A 15773-nucleotide genomic window follows, 5' to 3' on the forward strand; every position below is an offset into this window, starting at 1 on the left:
TTAAGGGCTTTCTTCCTCTACCATATAATTTCTCCATAGGTAAGTATCTTGCTTTTTTTATACTCGGTTCCCCCTGACTTTAACAAGTGCGGAATTGTATGCTGTATGCTGATGACTATATTTTCCAGCAATTACAGCATGGTGGCTCTTTAACATGGTATTATTCTATAGATCATATTAGGTTGGTGTCTTGTTTCCCTCTGTGAGTAGTTATAATCTAAACACTTACAGCTTCATAAAATCTTTACAATACCTCCTATGGTCGTGACAGGATATTTCTTATTGAATTGATTGGTTGGCAGATGCTATACATGGGTAGATGTCGATTTCGCTGACCAATTTAAATACTTTATGTATCTATAGATTAAGAGGAGTCTCCGTGCTCATATATGCAGTGACTTAACAATTTAATGTGAACTTTTGTGATGTTTTTTACAATGGATATCTAATTAACCCTTTTTATGACTATGATATTGTAGCAATAAATTTGCAGTTGAGCAGTACTGTAGATACTGGTTAGATCTTAGTCCTTTTTATTAATAATGGCCACTAACTCAAATATTAAGGAATTTTCTGTTATTTTAAGGATTTATTAACGTTACAACTAATGACAGGGAGACGGAGGATATTGGTTTAACACTTAATTTTTTTATGTCAACACAAAAGGAAATAATCAGTGCTCATTCTCAACATATTAGACACATTTTTCAAGGTTGGAATTGCTGGTTTTATCACTGTAGAAGCTGAGTAACGGATTTTAGAAGCCATCATAGCTTCTAAGCCTAAGCGTGTAAATGAAACACACAATTTCATGAATTTTTTAGTAAATAGTGCACAGATTACATTTTGTTCAAACCTATGTCCTGAGATCAGAAAGCACTCAGGAATTGAACAGCATAAACCTTTACATATTGCCTTTACAGTAAAAATCTAAAGCAAAGTTAAACAAATAGCTGTATAATGGAGTTTCAAGAAAGAAACAGTACACATCACACATGCAAATTAGAATGTTGCACAAGCTATAGTTTCAGTCTCCCAGGCTTTACATTCTATATACTACAGTTGTTGAAGAGTCTTCATTTGGTTCTGGCGACACTTTTTTCCATACGGTATCTTTAAGAGCAAGCTCCTGTTGTAGTTGTTCATAATCCAGAGGTCCATAGGAAAGTTGGGTCTTTAAGTAATATACATAATTAGATATAATTCAAGTATACCAAAATGTAAAGGATAGTTTTCCTGTTAAAAGCACCTGTTAGATCCAGCAAGCACACACAGAGTTACTGCGAAGCAAAAAGTTAGGGTTTTACCGCTGAAAAATGCCAGGCAATAGCAATTCTATCTGGTGCCAAACACACAGAGCAAATAAAATCTATATGAACATTTTACTCTAAACCAGTTATTCTGCACAACTGCATACATAGGAGTTCATATTAATACATTACTGAAACAATGTAGTTTCACGACTATGTGCGTAGCTAAAATTATTTTGTTAAGAATAGAACTGCCTTCCTAAAGTGACCCTGTAGTTCAGGGGTCAGGAACCTTTTTATACAATAAAGCAGTAAAGAATTATGGCCTAGTACACCCAATATTGAATTGTCCAAAATCATTTAAGGTAATCTTTACTGCACAATACACCGAACACAACGTGCTCCTCTCATGGAGCCACACAATACACAGACAATCTTAAAAAATCGTATCTGCGCAGACACATTTAAAACCAGGAGGTCCCCGCTTCCCACATGTATGTTACATAGACTTGTGTGCATGGAGACTGGCCACAATGGGCTCTTTTTGCTCCATGCACGCAAGTCCAAGCCCCTCACTATAACACACACACAAGCCAAACATACAGCACCTGCTGCCCTCTAACAGGGTGTAGTCTCAGATATAGCTGCAGCATATATTGTTGTCCGGCTTTAATGCACAAAAGCGCTGTAGATCAGCAGTTCCGTTTGCACAGATCACATTTACATAGCCGTTCAGTAATCATTGTCAGCATTATACTTGTGTGTGCATCCCACTTGCAGGCTCCTCTGTCACTTCCTCACCCACCGTATAGTATATACACTGTCCACTGGTGGCTCATGCGATCAGCCCTCCCTCTAATTAGTATGACTTTGGCTGTATGGCCATAAACAAGCGGCCCTGGATTGCTTCCGTCTGGAGCGCTCGCCCCGTACTCGCATAATCCAGTCCCAGCCAAATTTGCCGACAGAAACCGGTCTCTACGTCTCAGACCTGTTCTTGGCTCGAACCGATCGATTTCCGAGCGGTTCTTGCGGGCAGATGATTTGGCTCAGATGTGGGATAGGCGTGCATGAATGCACTGCCATGGCTGGCTCCTCCCACCGACGCATTTCACGTCACAGGATGTTTCTTCAGGGTGTGGTTAGTGGCCTCCCACCCTTAGCCTTTAGGGGACGTTGTTCTTCCCTGGCCAATCAATATTTTTCTCCATAGTGACGTCACTGTTACTGGGAAGAGTGTTGAAACTTACTAATATCCATTGCTCAACAACTATCAACCATGTTAAATGGATCAAATCATTCATTTTCAATTGTTATGTTGATAAATTAACCTCTTAGCTTATATGACTTATTTCTTATTAATACTCAAATTGTTTAGAGCTACTTTTTAATTCCCTTCAGTTGCTCCGTAGCCTGGCTTCCTATTATAAGCTTTTTCATCAGAAGCCCAGCTTCAGATGAGCCTGTATTTATCAAAATCATTTGGCTGGACAACTATACATCATCTTTATTATTCTTTTAAATTATTCCCTATTTCATTCACATCACCGTACACCCTACCTTGAATCCTCAATTCCAGCAATTTTACAAGTTACACTAGGCAAATTTTGCCTTATTAGGTCAAACCTCTCTATTGGAATGGGGGTTTATAGGGATCCCCTTCCATAGCCGACACTCGGTCAATATCACAACGATCCAAAGAAACAGAGCCCGAAAAAAAGAAAGCATGAAAACGGCCAAAAAAACCCAGCAAAACAAAATAAAAATTCAGAAGATATACAATATAGACGAAGGCAATTGTTCCTTGCGCAATCATCTATTATATGCTATTTGACGCAAAAAGGGAGTCAAATCCAAATCAGAGTTGAAACCATGCAGTTCAATCGTGTTTAATCTATAGAGCCACATCGTTTATTTACCCAATAGTACATAGTCAAAATCCCCCCTTCTCTCAGAGAGGTTCAACCTATAAATTGCCTTGACCTTAGTACCCCTAAGTGAGGCTACATGTTTTTTCCTATAGTGCTTATACAGTGGAATCTCCACTTCTTCTTCTTCTATCTCTCTAAAATGTTCCAAGATCCTAGATTTAAGATCTCTCCTAGTCTTTCCAATGTACATCATTTTACATGGACATTCAATAAGAACTGCAATACAGAGAGATGGTCTCTCTCTGTATTGCAGTTCATAAAGCCATTTATTGTATAGACATTTGTTCCCTCACTATCTGTGAACGGTTTTGTTTTATCTACATAAGGGCACATTTTACATTTGCTGCAGTATACATTACACGCTTTTAGCTGTTAACATTGGTCGTGGGCCAATTACTTCACTAATTTCGGGGCTAGCTCTCAGGATACCCCAATGTTTTTCAAGGAGTTGCCTTAATTCCGCCCATTGGGACCCAAATGGAGTAATGATTCTCGGGATGTTTTGCGTTAGTTTCTCACTCTTTGGTTTAGATGACAATAAATCGGTTCTGGCTCTGCCCCATGCTTTCCTCACTGCAGATTTCAAAATTCAGTGCGTGTATCCTCGCTGTCTGAATCTAGTGTACATCTCTCTAGATTAAATGTTAACCTCCTTGCCGGTTATCCCGAGCTCAGCTCGGGGTAACCTGCGCAGGAGGATTTCTCAGGCCCCACTGGGCCGATTTGCATAATTTTTTTTTATTGCTAGCTGCGTGCATATTTCACCGCTCGCCGCCGATTCGCCGCGCCGCCCCCCTCCAGACCCCTTGCGCAGCCTGGCCAATCAGAGCCAGGCAGCGCTGAGGGGTGGATCGGGATTCCCTCTGACGTCCATGACGTCATCCCGCCCCGTCGCCATGGCAACGGGGGAAGCCCAGCAGAAAATCCCGTTCTGAACGGGATTTCCTGCTTGCAAAGATCGCCGGCCGGGATCGAAGTGGGTAGGGGGATGCCGCTTGTCAGCGGCTATCATGGTTTAAAAAAAATAAAATAAAAAAAAAGTGCTGCGCCGCACCCCTTGCCGTCAGAATTGGAACGGAAAGGGGGTTAAACTGCTCATCTGTCGAGCAGTTCCTGCGAGGACACTATTTCCTGCTGTAGGCTTTCGGAAAGTGGACATTGTCAGGAATATACTGGGGTGCTTATGATGTAAGGATAATATTTTCATTTTCCTGTCTGCTATGTACTTCAGATGCGTATGTATGGGTGGTCATCTGGCTTTGGGGAAGCTGTACTTGTCTGTGTGACAGTGTGGAATACAATTACCCTCAGTTCCTCTGAGAGCAGGGAGCTAATTAGAAGCCCCATTGTGCCATTATACAAATCAGGACAGAGTCAGGGAACTTCAAAGGCTAACAAAGGACTCGAGAATTTACATCTGACAGGCCTGCTGGGATGTGGAGGAAGCCGTAGTCAATTGTCACCTGGAGTGGGGAAAAGACCTTTTTGATGATCTGAAAACTGAGACAGGAAAGGTTTCAAGTGGCATATCACAGGAAAGGATATGACGCGCGTTATGTATGGACTAGGCCTCTGGAAATCCAATTATGACTGAGGATGTAATTAAAAACTAGTTCCTCCCCTCCCCAAGGAAGTTGCAGCCCCCAGGCGTATCTCATAGTATAAAATAGCAGCTAGGATAACCACGACTTGTAGTTCTTGGAGGTAGCTCACACGGCTAGAACTAACCTGGTTCCTGACCAAAAGGGCGTACTCCCGCAACAACGCCAGATCGATACGCTGGTACGTTTATTTCCCCATTTATTTTGGTAAGCAAAATCGCTTTGTGTGTATTTTTGTAACTTTTATCTTTGTAACTTTTTATTTTATTTGTTGTAATCTTTTGTATATAATCTGTTCTGCATTGTTCCACGTTTTTATGGAATATTAAATCGTTATTTAATAAGCTTGACTTCTGCTGTGCTAAACTAACACTCATAGCCTAGAAGAGATTGAAGTGCAACTGTGTATAGTCCATGCCTAATTGTATGCTTGAGCAACACTACCATATGAAATTGTAATTGCATTGTGTGTGGGGGCGTTTGTCATACGTTGGCCTAAAGCGTGCAGCTGACCCAACGTACGAGAAACGCCAGTGCGAGTAGCAACAGCAGAGTGGCTAACAGTATCGTTCGGAATGACTGTTAGTGGGCTTTTGCTTCACTACAGTGTAAGATTGCAACTGTGTGTGTGTGTGTGTGTGTGGGTGCGTGGCATTCCTGTATTCGGCCTAAGCGCAAAGCTGACCCGAATACGAAAACGCAGAGTGCGCGCTGAGGACTCGACAGCAGAGTGGAAGTGTCTAGCGAACAGCTAGTGGTGGCAGTGAGAGGTGTTCTGAGGGGTCCCAGCCTTGTTTTAGCTCGAATAAGGCTGCTCCCCGCTTGATCTGGTCAAACCCGCAGTCGGGAACCGTATACGCAGGCGTGCCGCGGGCCAGTTCCTGACAAGACATTATAATCCTTCCTTCTTTCATTGTCAACTTTGTCTAGAAATGACATTTCTGTATCACTCACCTTTGTCTAGAAATGAAATTTCTGTATCACTCACCGTATACGTAAGGCGTATATTTCGCTTATTTTTATTACATTTTTCAATAAACGCCGTCAATTCTACTTCCGTGTCCCTCCAGACCACCAGCTCATCATCAATAAAAGTAGCCAGAGGGCGATGTGGGCCCCGTACTCCCGGTCCGGGTAGACATCCTGTCTTTCCCAAAGACAGATGCAGGCAAGCATATGCCGGGGCACACGGCGCCCCCATCGACGTCCCCCTAATTTGCCGATAGTATCTTCCATTAAACTTCATCTCATTGTGATTCACCGCTTCAGGGCAACCTTCACCCAAGAAAAGTCAACTGCCCTAAGTCCCTCCTCATACGGGATCGACGTGTATAACAATTCCACGTCGATCCCCACGAGGAGGGACCCAGGGGGGACCTCAAAGTTTTCAAGCACCTTCAGCACATCCCGACTGTCTTTCACATATGACGGGAGTTGAGTTATCAAGGGTTTCAATTTTTATCCAAGAGCGTAGCTAAAATTATTTTGTTAGGTATAGAACTGCCTTCCTGAAGTGATCCTGTGGTTCAGGGGTCAGGAACCTTTTTGGCTGATAAAGCCATAAACGCCACATATTTTAATATGTAATTCCGTGAGAGCCATACAATTTGTTTCAAACTGGGACAGTAGGGCTCACGTCCCTGTTGCCATGTAGATGTGTATACAGTTGATCCACTGGGCAGTGGAAGAGTCAGACACGTGTTCAGCTTTTTGGGGGTTTCAACAACATCAGCAATTTCCACGATAGCCAGGCAGGAGAAATACAGACTAACAGCTTGTACAATTAGCTAGCTGACTTGGGTGTTGATTCACTTTGTAGGACTAGATCCCCGCACTTTGGCCCAATAGGCTGCCTGTCAAGTAACAGGCAGCCTATTGGGCCAATCAAAGTGTGGGGATCTCGTTCTACAAAGTCACTGTACCTTATTGGGTCCAGAGTGGGACAGTTGGAGAAGCTGTTAATTTTGGGGTAGCATGAGTAAGTTAGTAGTGCATGCTATAGCAGTAGCATGCACTACGAAAATGTTACTTGCGCTGCCAAACTAAGCTGCGCTGCTTGAGCAGTGTAGCTTAGTGGATCAACCCCTACTGATTTGTCTGAGAGCCAGATGTAGCCATCAAAAGAGCCACATCTGGCTCCCAAGCCATAGGTTCCCTACCCCTGCTGTAGTTAGTCACAGTTTACCCAACTAGCAGTAAGGCTATACAGTAAGCCAGCCAAAGAGAAAGACAAAGATATGGCCAGTATGGAAGTATAGCTCATTTGTGGCAGCCTGCACTGTTGAGACCATAAGGATCAATAGAATACATCCTTACCACTAGTTTACTAATTCTCAAAAAATTTGCTTTAAACCAGGACTATGATCGGGCAACCTACCCTAGGCCCTTCTACATACATTTCCTCCTTTTCCTTACCACAGGCACTACAAGGGTCGCTTCCAGGAAAGAGCTGTCTGCTCTCTGCATAATTGTTCCAATGACTGTGTCTGCTCAGCCACTGATAAGGAAAAATACAAAGTTTTGTAGACAGTCCCTATTCAGTGTGCAGCTGGGTTTCGTGTACAACGCCCTGCACCCAGCCTCTCCACCCCCTTCCAGTGCTGTGTACTGTAGTGATGCCTCTCACCTGTTGTGCTGAACCTATTCAACTTCTGCTAGATTTCAGTACTACAGACACGGGTGTATACCATTACACTTGATTTGCTGACTGGCTTTCTGTGGACCAATATAAAATGGCAGATTGCTGGCTGGGAGTGAGCATTTGCTTCTCATTTTTTGCATTCAGCAGTTAGAGGCAGTGTGGGCGAGACCCCTTGGCGATGGGAGCACCGGGGCTCACCTGCACTCCCCCTCTTGGTGTCGCATATGGATTTGGGGATCCTGGGTGGTGGCAGAGCCCAGGGCGCCCTTCTGTCATGTGCACCAGTGTTTATGTTTTTTGGGTTTTTTGCAGCTTCCAGTATGCAGATGCAGGTAGTGTAGGGCGGGGGGGGGGGGGGGGTATTGAGAGGTTTACCTGCACGTGATACCCCCCTGCCGGTCACAGTTTACAATGATGTGCGACTGAACCTATTCAACTTCTGCTAGATTTGGTACTACAGACACGGCTCTACACAAACTGCAGATCCACAGCAGATTCGGTCAAGGTCATCAAGTTTGCTGACAACACCACCATCATTGGTCTTGTAACCAAAAACGATGAGCAGGCCTATCATCAGCAGGTCAACAGACTCTGCCGGTTGTGCAAGGAAAACATGCTGGTCCTCAACACGGCCCAAAACATCATGATCATCATAGACTTCAGGAAGCATGCCCCCACCCCACCTCCAATTTTCATTGACGGTACCGAGGTTGAAAGGGTATCCTGCATCCACCTCCTAGGAATTCACATTTCCAGCGACCTGAGATGGAAGGCTCACACTGCTACAACTCAGAGGAAGGCACAACAAAAAAAGATTGGGATGGCCTGGAACTTTTATACTGCCACCATAGAATCTGTCATCTGCTCATCCATACTGGTATGGTATGCTGGCTCCTCAAACAGCGACAGATATAAGCTACAGAAGGTCACCAGGTCAGCGGAGAGAGTCATCAGGAAGCCCCCTGCTCCGCTTAAACACCTCTTCTACTACTCCAAACTGCGATCCAAAGCACAGAGGATTGCAAATCAACCCTCACATTCAGGCCACCGCTTCTTTAACAGGCTCCCATCTGGAAGGAGGTTTTGGGCCATTTCCACCAAGACAACTTAGGCACAAGAGCTCTTTCTTTCCCTCTACTGTCAACCTCTTGACTGTAGCCCCCCCCCCCCCCTTTCCTCCCCAGAACTGTAGCCGGGGATAATGCTCCTGATAGAACATTAAACTGTATCAGCTGCTGTTTATGTGCATCAGCCACCAGTGTCACGCTCTGTTGAAAACGGTTGTTATTATTGTATTGACAATCACTACCAACTATGGTTTGTGCGTACAGTTTTCTTTTACTATCATCATCAGTCTAAATGTTCATTGTCTTACCACCCGAGTTGTGTTCCCTGTGCCAAAACCAATTCGGGGTCAAGACCCAATCGTGCTTGGCGAATAAACCATTTCTGATACCATTACTAAAAAGAACAATTGGAGGTGCCCACAGATATATTCTAATCGCCTCTTCCCCACCCCTGACTGCTGCAAAAGTAGGCACTTGAGGAACCTGAGGAAGCACTCCAGCACCCATGAAATGTGTTGTCTTATTTAGGGAGGTGTGTAGTCCAGAGGAGTCCCAAGACTTTCTACGGATACAGGAAAAACACAGAGAAAGACCAGGAGCCCCTTATGGTGTAGTATATTAATGTCAAGTTCTAGATAAATACAAAGTGATTAGGTACTTACAAAGGTGGGTTGTAAGACCAGCAACCACAGTATAAAAAGCAGTGAGGAAACCCCATCCCCACTCGGGTTCTTTGTCTTCAAATGTGTGGGTTGCATTCCAGAAAAAAACAATAGTTTGGTTACACAAAACAAACAATTGACAGCAACCTCTAATAGCTAGAGGGCAGTAAACAATATCACTGGGAGGGAGAAGGCGCCCCAAAAAATAATAATGGATTTAAAACATAAAATGGCTTACCACTAAGAAAAGGGGCAATGCCAATATAAGAAAAAAATGTTAACGGACACAAAAACGATAATGCGTTTCGCAGAGCACAGTCCGCTTCCTCAGATCAAATAAAACAGTGTCTGGGTAGCCAAAGTGCAGAGCTCGGAGCGCCTAAAAAATGGTCAGGGTCTGACTGCCTACTCTGTGCCCTAGGTATCGAACCTCTGCCATGGCATTCTGACATTTATTGGGTTTAACAGTCAGATTGGAAACGGACAACAGAAACGGACTTCCCAATACCTGCGACAAATGATTAAGGTGATTAATTCCATCCAGATATGCTACTGCGTAACCTTGCGTTCCTTCCAGCAGTTCATCCATGATTGTCAGTTAGGCACCAAATGCCAGCTGATCCAACAATTCATCAATTCGAGGCATAAGACACAGATGTGGGTTGTTTTGTCCTTTTTTAGGGCTAGAACAACCGCAGTGGCCGATGGACTTGAGGATCTCTGGTGACGCCTAACTGCAGTATCTCCACAATCTCTTGCTTGATCTCAGCCTGCACTTCTGGCAAGGTGCAATAGGGTCTCTGCCTTAAGGACCTATGGGTCCTTGTGTCAACCTGGCAAGCTGCTAAGTTGGTTTAGCCAGCTATGACTAAAAAGCGATTGTGAGGCTCTGATACGCGTGAGCTATTTTTGCTATGTCCAGCATGCTTTTCTACAAATAAAGATTGGACTTTTATTCTACTGGTCGAGCGGATCATCCCTTTTTCAATATTGGTTTAGCCCGGGAACCCGAAGAATGTTGCTCTGTGCGCACTCAGGAGTGTGGTGAGCTGAAGTTGATGGGGGTACGAGAGGTGGGGGTTAATGTTCCAATCCTCCTCCACTTCCTATAGTTCCGCTAGCAGGTCTATCAGTGGGTCTGGCTCTTCGGCTTCTAGCTGGCTGCACACTGCTAACACACACACTACTCTCTCTCCTTATGTGCCTTCAGCATGTTCACAAGGAACGGTTTCTGTTGCTAACGTCCCAGGCTCACCAGGTAAGTGACCGGATTCACCTGTTTCAGAATGGTGTATGGCCCCTTGCAGGCAGCCTGCAACTTATTCTGCCTGACAGGAAAGTAGAGCGTATACTTTCTACCATGTGTGACCGTTCTCTAGTATGCTGGTCATACCAGGCCTTCTGCGTGGCCTGTGCCTTTGATAAATTTTCAGTGATCATGGCAATGAGTGACTCCATCTTGTCCCGGAATTTCAGGACATACTCAACCACAGAGACTTCTGAGGGATCACCTTTGCCCTCCCTGGTCACTCGAATCAGTTTTAATGGACCTCAAATGTCTTCTCCATACAGGAGTTCAAAGGGTGAGAACCCAGTAGACTCCTGTGGTACTTTTAAATAAGAGCAAAGCAAATGAGGCGGGTGCCACTCAGAGTCCTTCCCCTGCGATTCTACGAACATTGCCAGCATCTACTTTAACGTCCCATTGAATTGTTCGCACAAGCCGTTGGTTTGGGGGTGATATGGACTGGAGGTGGTATGCTTGATTTGCACTCTGACAGAGAGCTTCCATTAGCGGAAACATGAAGCAGGAGCCCTGATCAGAGATTATTTTGGCAGGGAAAGCCACACATGTGAAAATCCTGATTAAGGCACCTTCGACTGTGGCAGATCTAACCGAGCACAGTGTTACCAAATCTGGATAATGGTTGGCATAGTCCAGGATCATTAAAATGTATCACTTGCCAGAACTGCTAGCAATGGGTGGGGTGCAATTATATCCACTGCTATCCTCTGGAAGGGCTCTGTAATTACAGGCAGTGGATGTAAAGGTTTTTTGTGTACTACTAGCCTTCTTCACCCTCTGGCAAGTGGTACACGACCGGCAGTACCTTATGTCTGTTCCCATTGTGGGCCAGTAAAAGTAGTTCTGAACAAGTCTGTAGATCTTTCTGATACCTAAATGTCCTGCTACTGAAATATCATGGGCTGCCTTGAGTACCTCTGCCTGGAATTTACTAGGGACTACCAGCTTCCTCATGTTCTCAAAGTGTCCTTCCAACACACTTGGTATGGAGTGCCCTCAGCTAAAGGCTTGAGCCTTAAGCACTTCCGGACTTGGATCACTCCTCAAGGACTACATGAATGCAGTGCCACACACCACCATCAGCTGACTGTTGACGTAGGTAGTAAGCTGTGAAGCGTTACCTTCAACACTTCAACGCTGGGGTTGGTTCTGTTGCAGGAGCCCAATCTGAGCTCAGGTTACTAGTGACACTGGAAGTGTCTGTCAGCACAGTTACACAAGCATTTATATCACATGACAAGTTACCTCTTGCATCATTGTCATCCGCCTGAAGGTCAGAATCGCCAGAGTGGGTCTTTTCTGTTGGTTCTGAGTTTGTGCAGCTGGTCATAGCATGTGAAATGGCCAGAACAGGTAAAGCCCAATTTACATCACAATTGTAATCAGTGACACATGCATTTTTATCAGCAATGACAGGTGCAGAAATGGGTAAATGACATTCAGTTGTTTGCACATTTAAAGGGACTCCGAGCTCTGAGTAAAAATAAAATTTGAACTTACCCGGGGCTTTCTCCATCCCAGCCCTGGTCGGGACGTCCCACGCCGGCCTCCTGGCTCTTCTCCCGGCGGCTGTCCGCATAGCGCGGACAGGCCGGGCCCCCGGGCGACACTGGCGAGTGTCGGAGCTTCTCCTTCCCTATACGTCACGAATGACGTCACACGCCGGCCGCCGCGCGTCATGACGGCGGCCGGCGTGACAGCACGGCGCATGCGCGATTAAACCGCGCATGCGCCGTGCTGTCACGCCGGCCGCCGTCATGACGCGCGGCGGCCGGCGTGTGACGTCATTCGTGACGTATAGGGAAAGAGAAGCTCCGACACTCGCCAGTGTCGCCCGGGGGCCCGGCCTGTCCGCGCTATGCGGACAGCCGCCGGGAGAAGAGCCAGGAGGCCGGCGTGGGATGTCCCGACCAGGTCTGGGATGGAGAAAGCCCCGGGTAAGTTCAAATTTTATTTTTACTCAGAGCTCGGAGTCCCTTTAAATCTGATACATCCCACCTAGATGCGTTAGATACGTAAGAAGTAGCAGGTAAAGTGTCCCCATCTCGCTGTTCCCCCAAAGGTTTGTACAGTAACATGTTTTAGTCAGGAAGTCATTGCTTGGGTCTCCTGCGTGTCCACATGGTACTTGTAACTGCACACAAGGGTGCCCAGATGAATGCCAAGCACTGTGGCAATTGGGAAATCATTAAGGACCTTGACAACCTGCTCTTGACATTCCATTTTCCAATCAATGGTGATTTGAGCTTGCGCAACAAGAGTGTGAGTGTCTGACTCCAATCAGAATGAAGTATTTCCCTAGAAGAATATCCTTTGCTGCAACAAGGTTTGAACGAACCAAAGTAGTATCTGGGCCAGTGTCACAAAAGCCGATGACAGTCCAGTCATTCACAGTGACAGGCTTGATAATTCTGGGAGCCACCGCAGATCTCGGAGCCCCCGACCAGCAATACAGTGGATGAGGTAGGTAGTGTGGAGTTGTTAGCCCCCTTAGGGCTTAGCATCATTGCAGTGCTAGCAGGGCCAGTTCTAGTCTTTCTGCTGCCTAAGGCAAACTTGTGAGGATGCGCCCTAACTCTCCCCCCCCCCCCCTTAATTTGGAATGATTGCACAGCCCCCGAAAATTTGCCCTGCTTCATTCAATGTTCTCACATGGTATGCTGCAGCTCAACACAATAGCACACTGGCTGGCTATGAGTCTGTGACAAACAAACTACTCACCCTGACTCCATTCCTCCTCAGTCAGGACAGCAGTGCCACCTCCTCCCTTCTGCAGTGCAAGTCAAATTAAACACTGATGCTCTCCTGTCTCCCCACTCCTCACTCACTGTCAGACTCCTCACACAGCACAACAAGCTGCTTTTCCCCAATAACGACCTCTTCACCTCACTCTCCTCTAGCTTCTGCTCCTACTCTGGCTGCATGCTGTTAGTGTAAACAGTACAAAAATGCTGCCCCTGTAATCTCTGCGCCTGATGCAAATGTTTCACCTTGCTTCATGAGAGAACCGGCCCTGAGTGCTAGCCGCCTGGCTAAGTGGTTGGGACATCTTCCCTGCATAACAGATTTGCTTGGTGTGACGTGCTTGCAACACAGCTCACACCAGGGGCTTGCAGGTCTGCCTTCCCTCCAGTTCTGGGAAATGGCTCTGTCACAGGCTTGCGAGTGTCTCGTACGAAGGTTGCGACAAATGTGTGTCAGCTCAGCAGCTTCTTTTGCAGACTTAGGCTTCCTCTTCAGCACCAACTGGAGAGGAAGCCTACAGCGAGGAGCTGGTTGTAGATCAAATTCCCAAGATTAGCATAAGTCCTTTCCTCAAGGGTTACATAGATAGTTATTTGGGTTTAAAAAAAATACATACGTCCATCAAATTAAACCAGAAAATAAACTACAGCCTGCACCCTCACATATCCCTGTTGAACCAGAGGAAGGCGAAAGACCCTTGTGCTGGATACACACGGTGCGTTCCCGCACTCGATTTTCCCGTCGATTCCCGTCGATTCGTTTATTTCCAACATGTCCGATTTGGATTTCGATGGATCGTTAGGTCGATTCGGCATACTTTGCATGCGAATCGACCTAACGATCCATCGCAATCCAAATCGGACATGGTGGAAATAAACGAATCTCCGGGAATCGACGGGAAAATCGAGTGCGCGAACGCACCGTGTGTATTCAACATTAGAAGGCTTGGTGCAATAAGCCCCAAATGGGGGAAAAAATCCTTCCCATCTCCAGATGGCAATCAGATAAAATCAATGGATTAACACCACCGGGAATTACCTAGTAATTATAGCCATGGATGTCTTTCAACGCAAAGCATATACGCCCCCCTTAAACGCAGATACAGAATTTGCCATAACTACTTCCTGTGGCAATTCATTCCACATTTTATTCACTTTTACTGTAAAGAGCCCTTTCCTAAATAAATGACAAACTTTTTTTCTTCATAGCAGATCATGTGCCCTAGTCATTTGCAAAAGCCTAGAGACAAAAATCTGATCTGCCAAGCTTTTATATTGCCCTCTGATGTATTTATACATGTTTAAAATAACTTTTCCACGCGCTGACTAAAATCAAAAGCGGCTTTATTGTACACAACACAATTATCAATGGCCATGCAATGCAGATGAATCCAAAATTATCCACTCACACCTCACAAATTCAAACATAAATCACCATCTAGAAGGGCCCTTCTACCTTTCTATTTCAAAAATGTCTAAAAAAAATGTCTGATAGTGCCCTCAATATCAGATACAGAAGAAAAAAATAAATATATTCAAAAATATCCCCAAAAATAAGCACAAATACAATCCGCTTTTGCATCGTCAAAAAAGTTCCTGTTGATATACAAAATCGCTGAACCATTTTCTTCTGATAGCCAAGTTACTTCTATAATTTTTCCACTATGGGTTCAGAGCGTTATAACAAACTCTGCAAGTCTTTAGTCAATATAACACACAGTTTGATGGATTAATCAATGATGCTCTCACCGTTCCTTCGCTTATATAGAAGACTCCGGTCCCTCGCGTGCTCTTATACATCGGTTGTTATGCCGGATCCTTATCACTTTTTCCATGGTCTGTCCGCCGCCTCCCAGCTCTCGCGGTGTATCTTCGCTGTAAGTCCCTGAGTGTTGTGCTCTGTACTTCCGCTCCGCTATGCTGGTTCCGGCTGGCTTCTCTGATTGGGTGACATCACCACTGGGGTTTGGAACTTTTATTTGCAATGCGGCTGCTGCTCGCTGCAGCTGATTGATTCCAATGATCCCCACTCCTTTCCAGATCGTTGAATCGATACTATCCTCCTGATGAAGACCAACGATTTATTGGTCGAAATGCGTCGAGGTTAACGCATGTGGTTGCTATACTATTGATTCAACGATCTGATAAGGAGTGGGGATCACTGGAATCAATCGGCTGCAGCGGGCAGCAACCTCATTGCAAACAAAAGTTCTAAACCCCAGTGTTGACGTCACCCAATCAGAGAAGCCAGCCGGAACCATCATAGCAGAGCGGAGCGGAAGTACAGAGAACAACACTCTTGGACTTACAGCAGAGATACACCGTGAGAGCTGGGAAGCAGCGGACAGACCGTGGAAAAAGTTGTAAGGATCCGGCATAACAGCCAATACATAAGAGCACGCGGGGACAGGAGTCTTCTATATAAGTGAAGGAACGGTGAGAGCATGATTGATTAAACCATCAAACTGTGAGTTATATTGACTAAAGACTTGCGGAGTTTGTTATAACGCTCTGAACCCAGAGTGGAAAAATTATAGAAGTAACTTGGCAATCAGAAGGAAATTGTTCAGC

The 15773-nt window shown here is 45.3% G+C and overlaps 1 protein-coding gene across 2 annotated transcripts in view; it reads right to left on the minus strand.

Moving 5' to 3' along the window:
* The window catches only part of GLS (glutaminase), a 752941-nt gene that overhangs the window by 254478 nt on the left and 482690 nt on the right, over positions 1-15773 (minus strand). Inside the window, exon 15 of one of the 2 annotated variants that reach the window (XM_068244916.1) lies at positions 808-1174. The exons of the other annotated variant lie outside the window; for it this stretch is intronic. Within the exon in view, the coding sequence (XP_068101017.1) occupies positions 1043-1174 (132 nt within the window). The 3' untranslated portion in view covers positions 808-1042. Of the gene's footprint in view, positions 1-807; positions 1175-15773 lie in introns of those variants that run through there. 2 annotated transcript variants of the gene reach the window in all.

This window comes from Hyperolius riggenbachi, chromosome 7 (genome assembly GCF_040937935.1).
Source record: "Hyperolius riggenbachi isolate aHypRig1 chromosome 7, aHypRig1.pri, whole genome shotgun sequence".
Lineage (NCBI taxonomy): Eukaryota > Metazoa > Chordata > Amphibia > Anura > Hyperoliidae > Hyperolius > Hyperolius riggenbachi.